Below are 18460 nucleotides of genomic sequence, written 5' to 3'. Positions count from 1 at the left end.
ATATCATATAAAAACCTAACTAAAAATAGGTCTGTTGTCCTAAATATAAAAACTAAGAGCTGGGCATGGTTACGCACCTGTAGTCCCAGCTACTCAGGAGGTTTTTTGCTTGAGCCCAGAAGCTTAAGGCTAACCTGAGTAACAGTGATTACCTGTTTCAAAAATGACCCCCCCCAATAGATTAAAACAACTCAGCAATAAAAAGATAACTAGAACATGGTCAAAAGACTTGAGCAGACAGTTATCCAAAGAAGGTACACAAGATTGACATGAAGAAAATGCTCACATCATGCATGATCACAATCAGTGAAATAAGACCTTTGAAAGCAAGAAAGAGCAATAATCCTTTACTTTGACTGGCAAAAGAGAACAAAACATGTGAAAATGCATGTAACTAAACTTGGCATCACTGTTGTCCTTAAAGGAATAGAAAGATGCTATTAAATCCATTCTAGAATATCTGGTATCAAAAAACTAACAGTAAATTGGTAAGATGTGAAGAAACTAGAACTCTCCTGTATTGGCTAGAAGGAATTTTAAATAGTTCATCTGTTGTGGAAAAAAACCCAACAGTTCTTCAAAGCCCTGTGATCCCATACTTTCAATTCTAGGTCTGAACCCCTAATGTTGAAAACAAGTACTCATATATAGACAAAGGATGGAGGGGGCCTAGGTTTCCATCAGTGTGTGAAAGGGCTAACAACTCAACCGATTCTACGCTGTAGTGCCGATGAGCCTTGGAAAGGCTTAGGTAAAAGAAATCAGACAGATAGGTAGTATATGATTATATTCATTTGAAATGTCCAGAATAGGCCTTTGATTAGATCGAATGCAGATTATTGATTGCTAGAGACTAATGGTAAGGAGAAATGAGAACAATTGTTCAACAGAATTTCCCTTGGGAGTGATAAAATGTTTTGGAGGAACTAGGTCTCGATGGTGATTGTATTAAATGTAACTGTATTAAACGTCACTGGGCTATTTTTCACCTAGATAGATGGGTGTTACGTTAATTTTACCTGAATAAGAAAATTAAGATGTTTGTAAAGAAGACCAATATAATTCATAACTAAGATAAAAGCCCACTGAGTAGAAAGAAAGACTAATGACTGACTTAATAAAAAACACATGAGCTATTATTAATGTGCTGTATATATTGCAAGAAGGAAGAAGAAAACAAAAATGTAAAACTAAAGTATAAAAATACACAGCTAGAACTTCTAGAGAGGAGGAATCTATAACTGATACGAAAAAGCAGCATTAACTAGGATTAGTTGTACAGGACACTTGAAGATAGATGATCAGTGCGCTTGCATACATGGAAATTGTGACTATTCAGAATGAAGCATGGGATGGAAAGATGAAAAAGCATCAGAATGTTGTCAGTGTCTTGTGGGATGATACCAAGTATGCTAACAGTCCTGGGAAAAGAGGGGCAGTAAGCAACATTTTAGATAAAAGATTGAAAACCTCAGTGTATTTTTGTAAAACTAAAACCATACTTCAAGTCAATGAGCCTTGTGTGGAAGAAATGACATAAAAAAAACCACCCAACATGCAGAGGCACACTGTGATCAAGAACTATAAATCAGTGATACACAAGGAGGAAAAATACATAGAAGCAGCCTGAGGGTAAGCAGGCATGTTGTGAACTTTTCTTCCCTCCCTCCCTCCTTCCCTTCCTCTTTATCTCCTCTCCTCTCCTCTCCTCTCCTCTCCTCTCCTCTCCTCTCCTCTCCCCTCCCCTCCCCTCCCCTCCCCCCTCCCCTCCCCTCCCCCCTCCCCTCCCCTCCCCTCCCCTCTCCTCTTTGTCTCCTCTCCTTTCCTCTCCTCTCCTCTTTACCTCCTCTCCCCTTCTCTCCCCTTCTCTCCCCTTCCCTCCCCTCCCCTCTCCTCTCCTCTTCGAGCTTGGGCACTGTCCTTGGACACTTTTTTGCTCAAGGCTAGCACTCTGCCACTTGAGCTGCGGCACCACTTCTGGCTTTTTCAGGGCTTTGTGTATGCCAGACAAGGACGGTACCACTAGGCTTCACTCCTGGCTCCTTTAACTCTTTCTTTCATGCTGGATCTTGGGTTTAAATTTAGGGCTTGGCCATATAAGGAGTAGTTGTTGTCCTTAATATACTATGTTATCTCTCATCTCTTTTTGCTGTCCCTTGGTTATCTCATATTGTTACAATATTTCACCTGGTTATCTGATATACTGTATATATGTGTATTTGGTTATTTGAAGTGGATAGGGAAGGGAGGAAAACAAGATGAGAGGTGGGGGTGGGGAGAGGGAAATGGGAACCAAGACATGAAAAAGGGTATCAATATATGTGAAGTAATGTACCTTCTATCTGGTGAATATAATGTAACAATAAAATGTTACAATAAAATATATGAAAAAAAATTAGGGCTTGGATGCTGCCCTTTACTTTTTTTTTTTTTTCTTCATTTAAGGCTGGCACTCTACCACTTGAACCACAGTTTCACTTCTGGCTTTGTAGTGATTAATTGGAGATAGAGTCTCATGGGCTTTCTTGCCCGGGCAGGCTTTAAACCATGTTTCTCTGATATTAGCCTCCTAAGTAGCTAGAATTACAGGCCCAAGCCACCAGTACTCAGTGAAGTTTTTTTTTTTCCTCCTTATGATAGTGGAAATTGAAGCCAGGGCCACTCACACATACCAGGTGAGTACTCTATTGTACTCTAAATTCTCCCTGTTGAGAGAAAGGAAGACATTAATGATTACAGTGATTGTTAGAATTTCAAGCTAGAAGAGTATACACTATCTTGGAAGTAATGAAAAACAAATAGTTGTTACTTGTTAATTTAGATGATTTGTTTTTATTTTTTCAAAAAGAACTGAGTTTTTGATGTTACATTTTAAAATTCTTAATTTTGATAAAATGTACATAGTAAAGGTTATGGTAACTTTTCAAATGTACATTTCTGTGACATTGAGTACAAGTATATTTTTCTACAACTATCACTGTGAATCACCTCCGTACTTGTAACATTTTTTTCCATTCTGTAACTCTACAATTAAACACATACTCCCCATTGTTTTTCCTAAGCCTCTGGAAGCCACTATTCTATTTTCTGTGTCTATAAATTTTACTACTCTTAAACATGTACTCCTCCCCCCACCCTCTCATGCTGTCCCTGAGCTTTGGTGCTCAAGGCTACTGCTCTACTACTTGAGCCACGGTGCCATTTCTGGCTTTTTCTTAGTAGTTTATTGGAGATAAGAGTCTCATGGATTTTCTTGCCTGGGCTGGCTTCAAACTGTGATCATCAGATCTCAGCCACTGAATAGTTAGAATTACATGTGTGAGACCCTAGAGCCCAGCAAATTCTTTTTTTTTTGATATTTTTATTATTTTATTTTATTGTAATGCAAATTCTTTCTTAGAAAACTATTTCCACTGGGAACCAATTGCTTACACTTGTATTCCTAGCTCCTTAGGGGGCCTAGACCTGAAAATTGTGATTTGAAGCCAGTCCAAAGTTCTCAGGAAAGTTCCTGAGACGCTTACCTTCAATTTACCACACAAGCTTAGGGATAGCATCCAGGCCTGAGTTCAAGCCTCATGACTGACAAAACTCAAAACAGCAAGCAGAATTATAGGAAATTCATTTTCAGCTTGTCTGTACCATAAAATATTATAAAGTTCTTTAGATGAAAGGAAAATAACAAATTTGGATCTTTGAAAAGAAAATAAATGATTAAATATAGTGCAAAAGTAAGAGACATTTTCTTCATTTTTAGTCTCTGTAAAGGGAATAGCCTAGGGATATAGTTTGGTGGCAGAATGCTTGCCTATTATGCTTAAGATAATATGTTTGATCCCCAGCATATGAGAGAGATAGAGAGTGAGAGAGCAGGTTACAGCCCAAATAGTAAAGCTGCATTGGGATTCAGAACTTACCTAGAAATAAATTGATGCCTGTAGCATAAATAATGGGGGAAGGGAAAGGCAATTATAATTTATATATGCTTAATAACATATAAAATGGTATATGTTTATGTGAAAGGCTATGCGTATTTTAGAACAGTTGCTATAAAACAAGTAAAAGCCTTTGGGAAATAAAGTGGGATACTAAAATGTAATCAGATATTATTTGAAGATAATTATTTTTATATACTCGATCTAAATCTATTTACAATTTAGTATAGCAAAAAACCATATTAACAATTAAAAAATCAGTCTAAAAGAAAGTAGGTAAAATCAAAAGGAATAAATAAACCAGGATAAAAATAGCAAAAAATATGAACTCCATTGTTACTAACAATAAATATAAGTAATCTAAATGCTCCAGTTAAAATATGAGCTTGATTAGATGGAAAAGACCCACATATATGACGTTTGCGAAAAATGTACTTCAACTAGACCAAGATAGATGAAACATATGAGGGTGGATGGGAAGTTCAGTATCTGGTTCATATGAGGTATTAGTCATTTCTACTGTTAAAACAATGTCATCCCTCACCTTCCTGCCCCAAATTTATGTTACCAACAGTTCTCAAGACGTTGGACATCATGTCTTGAAGATCACTGATCTCTGAGAGATGAGAAGCAAATGAAGTGCTATGGTTTGAATGTGGTCCCTCAAAGTTCATGTGTTGGAAACCATCCCCAGTGCAGCAGTGGTGAGAGATGGAACCTTTGGGAGGTGACTGAGTCATCAGGGCTTGGTCTTCATGGATGGAGTGATGGTATTGCAGAAATGGGCTCATTATGAGAGTGGGCTTGTTATAAAAGTGAGAACAAGGCCCTCCTTGTTCTCCTGCGCTTTCTTGTTCCTCTGCCTTCTGCTGTAGGATAATATAGCAAGAAGGTCATTGCTGGATGTTTAACCCTTAACTTTAGACTTCCCAGCTTCCAGAACTAGAAACTGATTTCTTTCTTCCAGTTTCAGTGTTCTCTTGGAGCAGCACAAAAGAAATAAGATACAAGGTGAGACCTTGCACCAAGGAGACCAAGACAAGGTTAGACCTTGTCTTCTGCCTTGAGAGACTTTGCTGAGTGTGGCACAGGAAGTAAAACTGGAGAGGTAGAGTCTGGCATGCCTCTGGGGTGGAGGACATTCTGCTGCTCTGGTACCAGTTTGCAACTTATAAAAGCACGACCTAACAGAAGCAAATTGCTTCCAAAGTACTTACTGGTATTGTGAAACAAAGTTAAAGAAGTTGTGTCAGAGTGGAAAATGCCCAGTATATAGATAAAATTCACAGAACACATATGCCAATTATAGTAAACAATTAAGGAAGAAGTGTCAATTGAAAAAAAGTTAAGCTGGCCACTGGTGGTGCACACTTGTATTCAGGAGGCTGAGATCTAAGGATCACAGTTCGAAGACAGCCTGGGAAGAAAAATCTACAAGACTCTTACCTCCAATTAACCACCCAAAAAGCCGAAAGTGGAGTTGTGGCTCAAGTGATAGAGTGCTATCCTTGCTCAGGGAAAGCATCTGGACCCTGAAATGGGTTCAGATTTCCGGAGTTTCAGGCCCCAGAAATGGTGCATGCCCATGCATGTATGCGCGCGCGCACACACACACACACGCACACACACACACACACACACGTACACATATTTAAAATAAGGTGGATATGGTGGCATAAAAGTTATAATTTTCAAGATGTTTGTGAGGCACAGGTAGAGGGGAATCAAGGTTTATGGTCAGTCTGAGTTAACAAAAATTTTATGTCAGTTCTGTCAGTTGTGGGGCTTGGACTCAGGGCCTGGGTGCTGTCCCTGAGCTTTATTTTATTTTACTGATTTTTTTATTAAAGAATTTATTAACATTGATTTTTATATCATATTTCAAATGACGTATTTAACAAACAAGTATTCAAGAATCTCTATATAAAATCACTGGCATTTAGATTTTAGAACATAATTTAAATTAGGCTTAGGGTTTGTATGTCATAGATACATATTAATCTATGTAATAAAACATGTCTATAGAGTCATAAATTTTTATGTCTATGTAATTGTGCCTGAGCTTTTCTGACCAAGGCTTATGCTCTTCCATTTCAAGCCACAGTGCCACTTCTGGTTTTCTGGTGGTTAACTGGAAAGGAGAATCTCACTTTCTTTTTTTGACTAGGCTGACTTTGAACTGTGATCCTCAGATCTCAGTCTCCTAAGTAGCTAGGATTATAGTTGTGAGCCACTGGTGTCCTACTAAAGATAAGTTTTTAAGAATGTTTTGACCCAAAATTGACATTTTGGTATGTGTGTCTCATCTCAAACTACAGGGTAGGGGCGGAGGCAGAACACAAATATTAAAGTTATAATCCAGGCCAGCCTGGGCATGTAGTGAGACATAATTTCAAACAGTAATGATTGAAAAGGGCAGTAGAGTGACAAGTACCTTGAGTTCAACTATTAGTATAGATGTCTCTCCCATTCCTTCCCACAGCCACATCCCCACTTGTTTTCAAGGTGTATGATGTTTGCATTACTGCGATAGGATAATCAGACAAACACACAATGAGTAAATTATAGACTATTATATATATATATATATATATATTTTTTTTTTTTTCCTGTGCCAGTCCTAAGGCTTTGACTCAGAGCCTAGTTACTGTCCTTGAGTTTTTTTTTTTTTCTTCAGGGTAGTGCTCTAACCTCTTTCTACTTGAGCCACAGCTCCCCTTCTAGCTTTTCTTTTTGTTGTTGTTGTTGGTTGTAGGGTTTGAGCTCTGGGCCTAGGTGTTGTCCTTGAATGCTTCAACTCAAGGCTACCGCTGTACCCTGGGCCTGGGTGTTGTTCCTGAGCTTTTCAGCTCAAGGCTATTGCCCTACCCCTTGAATCACAGTGACACTTCCGGTTTTCAAGTGGTTAATTGAAGATGAGAGTCTCATGGACTTTAGTGCCTGGGCTGGCTCTGAACCTTGATCCTCAGATCTCTGCCTCCTGAACAGCTAAGTACAGACATGAGCTACCAGTATTTAATGGACTTAATACTTTTAAATGTAATTGCAAAAGTCTAAAAGTTTTAATAAGTTTAATTCAGTAATATATTTTTTAAAAAAAGGCAGAAAGAGGGGCCGGGAGTTTGGCCTAGTGGTGGAGTGCTTGCCTAGCATGCACGAAGACCTGGGTTCGATTCTTCGGTACCCCACATACGTAGCAAAAAGCCGGAAGTGGTGCTGAGGCTCAAGTGGTAGAGTGCTAGCCTTAAGAAAGTCCAAGGACAATGCTCAGGCCCTGAGCTCAAGCCCAGGACTGGCAAAAAAAAAAAAAAGGCAAAAAGAGGCTGGGAGTTTGGCCTAGTGGTAGAGTGCTTGCCTAGTATGCATGAAGACACAGGTTTGATTCCTCAGTACCACATATATAGAAAAAGCCAAAAGTGGTGCTGTGGTTCAAGTGGTAGAGAACTGACCTTTGAGGAAAGCCCAAGGACAGTTCTCAGGCACTGAATTTAAGCCCCAGGACTGGCAAAAAAAGGCAAAAAATGTAATGATTATATGGTGGTTCACCCTTGGAAGACAGGGCAGGTTTAACAGTAAAAAATAAACTTCTGAAATTTTCCATGTCAAACTAAAAAGTGAAAACCATTTTGTTATCCTAGGGAAGGCAGACAAATGTGGAAGTGGCGCTTTCTCATGGGGTAGTTGATATTATACTCCCACACCTGGTGTCCGCTAATACTGAAGAATAAGAAGCACAACCCCTGCTATGGCTATTGTGGTAGTGCCATCGTGGAAATGTTGACTGTGTGTGTGTGTGTGTGTGTGTGTGTGTGTGTGTGTGTGTGTGTGTGTGTCAGTCAGTCCTGGGACTTGAACTTTGGGGATGGGCATTGTCCTGGAGCTTTTGAGTTCAAGGCTAGTGCTCTACCGCTTCCTACTTGAGCCACAGCTCCATTTCTAGCCTTTTGGTAATTTAATTGGAGGTAATAAGAGTCTCTTTTTTTTCCCCTCAGGCCCTCAGATTTTGAATCTCAGGCCTCAGATCTCGGCCTCCTGAGTAGCAAGGATTTTAGGTGTGAACCATTGACTCTGGGCAGAAATCATTTTTATTAATAAGATTTATCAATGGTAAAAATGAGTCAATGCAGTGGTTACAAGAGGCCTTTCAGTTTTGCTGAAGACAGATGAGAAATCCTTGGTTAAAAAGAAAGTCAAGATGACTTTGAATACAGCTAAAGGTTATAAACAACATAACCTAGATACAGGAATGGATACAGCAGGCAGTCTTGGCAGTATTAAAATAACAATCGTTTCCAGCATGTTTTATGCATTTGGAAGGCAGAATGACTTGACCTGATAACATTGAGCACTTGGTAAAAGGGAAGAGTAACAGACAACCTGCAACTGCAGCATTTGCGCCATTCCTTGTATTCACTGGATCCTGGGAATTGAAATTGAAGAGATGTAAAATCCTTCCCCTTCAGGCTATATCTAAAGTAGACAGTTGGTTGGATGGATGAAGTACTGCAGAGATTGGGAGGATTGTATTTGGAGGCCAATCCAGGCAAAAATTTAGCAAGACGCAGTCTCACCCAAAAAGCCAAGTGTGATGTGTACTTGTGGTCCCAGCTAAGTGGGAGGCTGGCAGCCACTCTCAGTACCTTGTGGAAATTACTTTGGGTGTTGTCTGTTTTGTTGCCACAGATATATTGCTGGGCTGTATTCAGCCCTGGAATGTTTACCAAGTCCTGTCTCCAAGAGAAAGACATTAATTTTATTTGCAGCACTCTTAATGCAGTGCTTCATATCTGCTTCTTGCTGTTCATGTTCATTCTTACTGCTCATATTCCCAGTGAGTGAGGAAAAGCTGCAGATGCATTTCTGTAAACATGTAACCCTTGTTTTTACCTTTTTTTGGCCAGTCCTGGGCTTAAACTCAGGGCATAGGCACTGTCCCTGACCTGCTTTGGCTTGAGGGTAGAGGTGGAACCAGATTTTCCAACAGAAACTGTTCAGTTTGGTTCAGAAAATATGCATATTGATAATGGGTTAAAAACCCCACATATATAGCCTTACCATACTTTAAGGATGAGAAATGTGGTACTCCTTATAGTGAAATTAATTCATTAGCAATATATTTGACCTTTCAATGATGTATGATGTACTGCTCAGATAAGAGCAAGGTTAGGAATTAAAACGTATTTCTAACCTGCAAAGAATCACTAGTGGCTTGGTTGTAGTCCTAGCTACTCAGGAGGCTGAGGATCATGGTTTGAATTCAGCCTAGGTAGACAAATTTTTATCTCCAATTTACAAGCAAAAAACCAACAGTGGAGGTGTGGCCAAGTGGTAGACTGCCAGTTTAGCAAGCAAGAAGCCTTAAATTCAAATCCCACTATTGGGATATACACATATATGACAATATTCTGTAATTGTAATGAAAACCTTTTTACTTGCAGAATATTTTTGAAACCATCCATCCATCTTAAAATCTTAATCTTAATAACTTTTGGGTCGGGTTGGATAAACTTCTTTTATCTTCGCTTTTCCCTGCCTTGCCCTTCCTGCCACATGAGTGCATCATCATATCTAGCTTCATTCTTTCTTTTTTTTAGCTTCATTCTTTCGAGATGGAAGCAGGAAGATAGATTTCTTACTCTCATTTTAAGAGAGAATAGAACATTTAGTGTATTTAAATAAAATATCTATGACCTTGAAGATTAGGGAAGGCTTTCTTCAACATGACATAAAACAAGCATGAACTATAAGAGAAACTATCAAAAACTGCTATATATAGGAGCATCAGTAAGAAAGGACAGTGCAGTTTTTTTTTATGATAATACAAGAGATGCCTAGTATCTAGGAATGCAAATGAAAATACCCATAAAATACCAGATGTGAAATTACAAAACATTACAGTATGAGGCTGTAATCTGTGTTTTCAAGCTTGAAGGGAAATAATAGTTTTCATGTTCTGGAGGAAGTTGTTTAGAAAACAATTCCCAGAGCCCTTTGGCTGCAGGTTCCTGTAAAAGCAAAGAATTGGAAATGCCCTAAATGTTTGAATGTAGGAGCAGAATAAAAGCTGCTACAATACTGTCATGGAAATCCTATAGCAGTTAAAGGTGATATCCTTAAAGCATGAAGAAGGGAAATTGTAAATATGATGTATTTATTATAATGCTGTTTATACCAGAATACAAAACTAACTATATCAGTACTTTTTACATGAAAGTACATGTGTGATGATAAATATATTTAAAAATATTCTAGAGGAGTATTTAAAATTCATGTAGGGGCATTCTGTGGAAAAGATAAAAGGAACTCAATTGTAATATGGGTGTATGTATTTTATTGTTCTTATGTTTTTTTTAAGCCAGTACCAGCACTTGAAATCAAGGCCTATGCTCTTACTTGCCTTCCTGCTCACAGCTTGTGCTCTACCTCTTGAGCTGCATCTCTAGCCCAGTATTTTTTTTTTTTTTTTTCTTTTTTTGGTTGGTCGCGGAACTTGAACTTTGGGGCTAGGAGCTGTCCCTGAGTTCTTCAGCTCAAGGCTACTGCTCAACTATTAGAGCCACAGCACCACTTCTGGTGTTCTGGTGGTTAATTGGAGATAAGAATCTCTTGGACTTTCATGCCCGGGCTGGCTTTGAACTGCAATTTTCAGATTTCAGCCTCCTGAGTAGCTAGGATTACAGGTGTGAGCCACCAGCGCCCAGCTTCTAGCCCCAAAATTTGCTGGCTAATTAGAAATGGAATTTTACAAACTTTTCTGTCTGGGCTGACAGAACCTCAATTCGGTATCTCAGCTTTTTTATATCTCAGTTTCTTTAATAGCTAGGATTATAGGTGTGAGCGATCAGATCTTTTTTTTTTTTTTTTTTTAGATTGGTAAGAGAGTGAGGGAAGGTTGAAATTGTCTGAAGTGCATTCTTACCTGACTTATGTAAGTGTAACCCCTCTGTATATCAGTTTTATAATAACAAAATTTTAAAAAGATTGCTAAGGTTGATAACTAATGAAATTATCAAGGCTCAAAGCAAATATTTCGGGGAAATTATCTGAGGCCTGGGAGTTAAGATAATTGCCTAGTTATCCTCCCCACTCCTCCCTCTCCCTGCCCCTCTCCTCCCCTCTATTCCCCTTTGTTTTTTTTTTTTTTGCCAGTCCTGGGCTTGAGCTCAGGGCATGAGCACTGTCCTTGGACTTTCTCAAGGCTAGAGCTCTACCACTTGAGCCTCAGCACCACTTCCGGCTTTTTTCTATGTATGTGGTACCGAGGAATCGAACCCGGGTCTTCATGCATGCTAGGCAAGCACTTTAACCACTAGGCCAAACTCCCAGCCCTCCCCTTTGGTTTTGAATTTTCAATTGTTCTGCCTCAGTTTCCTGAGTGCTGTCATTATAAGTATGCCTCCTCGGCCTGGTTGCTGCTTATTTTCAGGAGTTCTATAACAAGAAGAAAAGGAATTTGGCTTAGAGTTACCAGAAATAGTTATTTTTAGATTTGATTCTATGTTGCCTCAGGAGGAAATGGATAAAAGGCTAAAAAATGTAGACAAAATTTAGACTTAGAGTACTAGGAATCAAGATACTTACCTTTTAATGGTAAGTTTCCTGAAGAAAATTTATAAGCTGAATTAATATTTATCATAATCTTAAAAAACTTGTAAATGTGTTTTATATGTGTAGAGCAGCTTAAGACTAGAATGAAGCTACTCTTTAATTTGTTGTTTAGAGTATAGTATGTTATTCTTTTGCGTGTAGTGGAAGACTTGATAATTTGAAAGTTCATGAAAATAATTTATATATACAATTGACTTAAACAACTTTTTTCTTTTGGGTGGGGCCAGACCTGGGGCTTGAACTTAGTGCCTGGGCACTGTCCCTGAGCTGCTTTGGCTCAAGGCTAGTACTCTTAACACTTGAGCCTCAATGCCTGTTCAACTTTTTCTGTTTATATGGACTGAGGAATCTTAACTCAGGGCTTCATGCATGCTAAGCAAGCACTCTACCACTAAGCTACATTCCCAGCCCTTGAAAACTACCTTTTCTTCCATTTTATAAATTCGTTCTTGACAAAATCTTTACAGCCTTTTTATTTACAGCTTCTCTCCAAGATAAAATGGCAAACCCCAAAGAGAAAACTCCAATGTGTCTGTTAAATGAGTTAGCCCGTTTCAATAGCATCCAACCCCAGTATAAACTTCTGAGTGAAAGCGGGCCTGCTCATTCGAAGGTAAGGTTATGACCAGAGGTGGTGAAATGGGTTTATCGAACAATCAGACTGACTAGGCCAGGTCTTAATTGTGTTGATTTGCCGAAGTGGGGTATAGTAGGTGATCTGAAGATTTTTAGTTCTATATTAATAATACTTTGAAATCTATCATTGTGGTTTGTAAAGCACTTTCAGATTTGGTATCTTAGAAGAACCTTAAGTACAAGATAGTGATTTCTTAATTTCCATTTGTAAACAAAGAATCTCAAGTGTAGAAAAATGTGACTTGTTTAGTAGTTCATAAATGCTGATACCAGCACTTAAATATGTTGTTTGGCTTCTGAGTATAATGTTCTTTCCAAAAAAGCCCAGCCCAGCTGCTCAAGTAAAATGTTACAAATATTAACTCTTGATATACTTTCTATAATGTGATGTCTAATTCCTTCTTTCTTTTTTCTTTTTTTCCAGTCCTGGGGCTTGAACCCTGGCCAGGGCCTGAGCACTGTCCTCGGGCTTTCTTAAGGCTAGTTCTCTACCACTTGAGCCACTTCCCACTTTTACTGTGTATGTAGTACTGAGTAATTGAACCCAGGGCTTACTGTATGCTAGGCAAGCACTCTACCACTAGGCCCCACTCCAGACCCCTTAATTCTAAGATTTTTCATTTTATAAACATTGTATACAGTATTATGATTATGTAGTTACTTCTTGTTCTTTAAAATGGGCATCATTGTATATATTTAGCTGTTGATGTTTATATATATATGTTACAAAAATCTATAATGTATACATTCAGGTATATTCACCTGTTTGAAATACAGTTGTGCTTAAATTTTCTTGCTGCATTTTAAGTATAGATATTTAATATATTATTATAAAATATATGATAACCACATATTTTTGTACACAGTGTGGAAGTAATTGATTCTGTAAGAGTCGGTTAATCTTCATAAAGCAAACCGCAAATTGGGTTTATTTTCTATCATCTCCTTTAAAGAAAATAAGATCTGTCACTTGTTCCTTATTAAAGGCTTACTTTATTTATTTATTTATTTTTTCCAGTCCTGAGGCTTAAACTCAGGGCCTGGGCACTGTCCTTGGACACTTTTTGCTCAAGGCTAACACTCTGCTACTTGAGCCACAGCACCACTTCTGGCTTTTTCTGTGTGTGTGGCTCCAGGGAACCGAACCCAGGGCTTTGTGCGTGCTAGGGGAGCATGCTACCAGTGGGCCATTCATATTAGAGGCTTTTGAGAAGACATTATGAACAGTTGTTTAATTCATTCACCCTATCTCTTGTTCTAGCATCAACAAAGGAAATGTTATGTCTTGCCCTATTGGACAGTTATATATACTATTCTCTTTAGTAGGATTCTGCCTTTAATCATATTGAACTGTTTACTTTCTCAAAATAGTTCACATCTCTCTGACTTTGTTCAGTATCTGTCTTTGAATATAATTTTATTCATTTTGGAATGTTAAACTTAACTCCTTATCATCTCTCATGGCATTTATTCACCTCTGGATAATTTCATCACATTTCTCATGGGTTGCTTTGATTTTCTTATGCATCCTTCTTATTTAAATTTATGGTGATTTCTAACATCTAAATAGACTTTTATTTTTGCATGCTGACCTTTCTTTCTTTAGAAAGCTATATACAATTAGTTTCCACTCTCAGCCATTTACTCATGTAATTATATTCTGCAGTTGAGATCCTCTATAATTTTAGTTTCAATCAATCACTTTGACACTAAGCACTTAATGCCTAGATCATTCTATGTAGTGATTTGATTTTAACAGTCCTTCCATCATATAAAAAAAGATGTATTGAGACTGCTGGGCTCTCACCTGAACTCCTAGCTACTTGGGAGGCAGAGATTTGTAGGATTGTCAGTTGAGGGACACTCAGGTGAAACGATAAAATAAATTTGAAAGATCTTATTGGAATCAATTTCCAGAAACTGAGATTCGGAGGATCATATTTCTAGAGCAGTTGGTAAAAAAGTTCTGAGAGATCCCATCATAACTGAAGAAAAGCTGGGTGTTGTGGTACATATCTGATATCCCAGCTAAGGGGGAATGGTAAAATAGGAAGTGTGAGATCTAGGCCAGCTTAGGAAAAAACCAAACAAACCTTGTTTCAAAAATATCAAGAACAAGCCAGGCATTGGTGATTCACGCCTATAATCCTAATTACTCCGGAGGCTGAGATCTGAGGATTGTGGTTCAAAGCCAACCTGAAACGAAAGTCTGTGAGACTCTTATTTCCAATTAACCACCAGAAAATAAGAAGTGGCATTATAGTTCAGAATGGTAAAGTGCTAGCCTTGAGCTGAAGAGCTTAGGGACAGTACCCAGGCCCAGAGTTCAAGCCCTACCACTGACAATTAAAAAAAAAAAAAAAGAAAAAGAAAAGAAAGAAAAAAAGAAAAAAAAAACCCAAGAAGCAAAGGGGCTGGAAGTATGAGTCAAGCATCAGAGTACCTGAGTAGCAAGCAGATTTCTGAGTTCAAATTCCTCATGCCAAAAAAGAAATTCTATTGATTCTACCACCTTTTTATCATTCCTCTCTTACATTAGTGTAAACTCCACATGATCTGCATATGTTCCCCCTCAGGTCTCTTACCTCTTTTGGTTACAGGTACTTGCTTGGCTGAATTCTGAACCCTAGTCTGAACTCTCCCAAACCTTCTATTTGTGTACTAGATCATAGCTCCACTCACCGTTCCCTTCAGCTTCATTTTCCTTGTGTTTTTCCCTTTTCCTTCTCCTCTCTTCAGCATCAGCAGCTGCTGCTGCCTTCTCCTTTTAAAACTTCATCTCTCCTTAAGAACCAAAATCCTTGAAAGACTTGTCTATTGGATGTTTTTAGGCCTCTTTACTTGGGATTTTGTTCCTACCACTCCCACTATTCAAAATTGGCCTTTTTGAAGGTCCCCAGTAATTTCCTTGTTAATACCATAATTACTGCCTTTTGTTTCTTAACCTGTTGCCTGGCTTTGATAGAAGTGAAATGTATTCAATTCTTGTTACATTTGGCCTAGAATTCTGTGGCCTCTGCTTTTCCAGTGATGTTAGTGGCCACATACTTATTATTTGTTTAATTTTATTTTGAGAGAGGTGTTGCCATGAAGCCCAGGTTGGCCTTCAATTCAGGATCTGCCTTGACCTCCTCAGTGCTGGGATGATAAGTACATACTAATGTGCTCATCTGACACTATAAAGTTTTCTTTTATTCCCTCCCAATCTTTTGGACCTTTTAGTATTATAAGTTCGCAGAGCTCAGATTCTGAACTTCTCATTCTCCTACCATTACTTCCTAGTGATTTCATAGCTTTAAATAACATCTACTTGTTGTCAGTGCTTAAATTTAAATCTTTAGTTCTTCCCTGTACAAATTGCATACTTAATTTCCTGTTGCTTTTCACAACTTGAGTATCTAATAGATCTCTCAAACAAATATATGTAAAATGAGATTTCTGAACTCTATCATATGCCTTCCCTTTTTCTCGGCAGCATCTGTAGATACTTCACTGTTTTGTTCTTCACTTCACCAATTACAACATAAACTCTGAGAGGGCAGGGCTCATTTGCTATTCATTTACTGTGGAATGTTTCCAGTGCCTTGAAGGGTCCCAACTGTAGGCACTCATTAAATCTTTGAATGCATGAATAAATAAATGAATGAAAAATTTAGTTAACTATGTATATGTCAGCAGTGAGTGAGTTTTTCTGAAAGATAGAAAGAAAAAGGGCTCCCTCCCCGCCAGTCCTGGGGCTTGAACTCAGGTATGGGCATTGTCCCTGAGCTTCTTTGACTCAAGGCTAGTATTCTACCATGAGTCACAGCACCACTTCTGGCTTTTTCTGTTTATATGGTACTAAGGAATCAAACGTAGGGCTTCATGAATGCTAGGCAAGCACTCTACTATTAAGCTATATTCTCAGCCACTAATATATATATATATATATATATATATATATTTGTAACTTTAGAAGACTAGATAAATGTAAGACATTGCCTAGAAAACAGGCAATTTATTCTCTGGAGAAACTTACAAAAATCCCTTTAACAAATGAATGGATGGAGATTTATTTTTAGAATGCTTGCATAACGTGTAGTTTTGGGTTCAGTTGTTAGCAGGCAAAAGCAAAAATAAAAACATAAAAATAGCAGGAAAAATTTTCTTTGAAGCACCTTTGCTGCTCAAAAACTTTCCCCATTGTTCTAATCTTTTTATTTTTTTCTTTCCTTTTCTTTTGGTTGGTCGTGGGGCTTGAAATCTGGGCCTGGGCACTGTCCCTGAGCTCTTCACTTCAAGGCTACTGTCCTACTCTTTGAACTACAACACCACTTCTGGTTTTTTAGTGGTTGATTGGAGATAAGAGTCTCAGGTTCTTTAGTGCCCAGGCTGGCTTTGAACTATGATCCTCAGATCTCAGCCCCCCATAGTAACTAGGATTACAGGCGAGAGCCTGGGCACTGTATTCTAATCTTAAGGACATTGTTCCATTGTTCTAATCTTAAGGACAGGTTTAAGAAGGAAAAATATTAGATTGGTTTCCCCATTTCTGGAGCATGAACTCAGGGCCTGGGCACTGTCCCTAAGCTTCTTTTGCTCATGGCTACACTGTACTACTTGAGCTACAGCACTATTTCCAGCCTTTTCTGTTTATGTGGCACTGAGGAATTGAACACACAGCTTCATGCATGCTAGGCAAGCACTCTACCAGTAAGCCAGATTCCCAGCTCATTAGAATTCTATTGCTAGTTTTTTTCTTTTTTCAAAAATAAGCATCTTATAGTTTGTTTATTTATAATTTAATTTGGGAATGCCACTTTGGTTGTTGTACTTTAATAATGTTCTACTTTGAGTATGTAAAGTTATTGGTTGTTTCGTTGTTGTTGTTTGGATTTTTGAGACAGAATATTCTTTATTGCCCAGTCTAGCCTGAAACTCAGAATCCCCCATCCTAACCTCTAGAGTGTTGGAATTACAGCCCTGAGCTACCACACCCAGCTAATCAAATCATCATTATTAAAGAAGTATTTTAGGATGCTATGATTGCTATTTTGGTTGTAGAATAATTGGTATTTCAAAATAGTTCTTTTAAAGTTTCTTGACTTTTCTCTGCAAGTTAAAAAGAAAATACTTTGTAGTAGAAAAATGATTTTTTAATGTATTCATGTACCAATAGAAATTTGTAAAGTTGGGTATGTTAGAAGAATTTCAACATAATTAGTTAAAATTTCAATATATTAGTTCATTTCAAAGAGATAGTCACTGTTTCATCTAAGCTTTTAAGATCTTGGTCTAAATAAAGGTCAAATTATATTCCACAGAAAGGAAGGTTTCTAAGCACTTATTGAGAGTTCCAATTCTCAAGAGTTTCAGAAACTCACCTTTCCTTTGAGGAGCACTGTTTATTCCTGAAACAAGTTTAGTTTAGCAGGAGTCTTCAGTATCTTTCTGACTCTGGTATTTTAGTTACATTAATTAGTTCTGTGTCTCTGGAAGCCTCATAAATATTAGTTTATAATTCAGCATTTTTGGTATTATCCCTGGTGGTGGAAAGAACTGAATTACTCTAATGGGTAATAGTTAGTGACTCACCGCCAATATCTCCCCCCTCCTTGTTTGATAAAGCAATGCTAAGATAGTAATTTGCCCTGATTCTTTACAAATTTACTGAAACTTCTAGAGGGGATAATGAAGTATTTCTTTTTGCTGGTTATTCAGGGCTAAGTGTCTCATGGACTTTCTTACTTGGTCTGTCTTCAGTGATCTTCAGATCTCAGTCTCCTGAGTAGCTAGGATTCCAGATATAAACCACCAGTGCCCTGATAGTCTACCTATTTTAAAGAGAGGTTCTCACTTTTTGCCTGTAATCCTCTATTTATCCTCTATTTGTCCTGTCATCCTCTATTTATACTTCTTATCATAGCTAAAATGACATGTGTGTCCCTCTATGTCAAGTTTTTCTATTGAGATGGGGTCTTGTGAACTTGTTTACTCCAGTTGATCTGGAACTGTAACCCTCTTGATCCCAACCTCCTCTGTCACTGGGATAATAATGGGTGTGTACCATCTGGCCCAACTATTGTCTTGAAACTTTTTATTTATTTATTTTTTGCCAGTCCTGGGCTTGAGCTCAGGGCCTGAGCACTGTCCTTGGACTTTCTCAAGGCTAGAGCTCTACCTCTTGAGCCTCAGTACCACTTCTGGCTTTTATCTATGTATGTGGTACCGAGGAATCGAACCCGGGTCTTCATGCATGCTAGGCAAGCACTTTAACCACTAGACCAAACTCCTGGCCCCGT

At 38.2% G+C, this 18460-nt stretch overlaps 1 protein-coding gene across 7 annotated transcripts in view; it reads left to right on the top strand.

Annotated features, from left to right (window-relative positions):
* Stau2 (staufen double-stranded RNA binding protein 2) overlaps positions 1–18460 on the top strand; it is a 616065-nt gene that overhangs the window by 374161 nt on the left and 223444 nt on the right. Inside the window, exons 3-4 of one of the 7 annotated variants that reach the window (XM_090338961.1) lie at positions 4510–4639; positions 12026–12156. The exons of 4 other annotated variants lie outside the window; for them this stretch is intronic. In XM_090338961.1, coding sequence (XP_090195087.1) covers positions 4570–4639; positions 12026–12156 — 201 coding nt within the window. In that variant the 5' untranslated portion in view covers positions 4510–4569. Of the gene's footprint in view, positions 1–4509; positions 4640–12025; positions 12157–18460 lie in introns of those variants that run through there. 2 more of the 7 variants (XM_090338962.1, XM_090338965.1) reach the window with 2 other exon arrangements.

This window comes from Megascapheus bottae, chromosome 9 (genome assembly GCF_031878675.1).
Source record: "Megascapheus bottae isolate mThoBot1 chromosome 9, mThoBot2.hap1, whole genome shotgun sequence".
NCBI lineage: Eukaryota > Metazoa > Chordata > Mammalia > Rodentia > Geomyidae > Megascapheus > Megascapheus bottae.
Note: the sequence above shows the minus strand (reverse complement) of the source record. Positions and strands in the feature narration are given on the sequence as shown.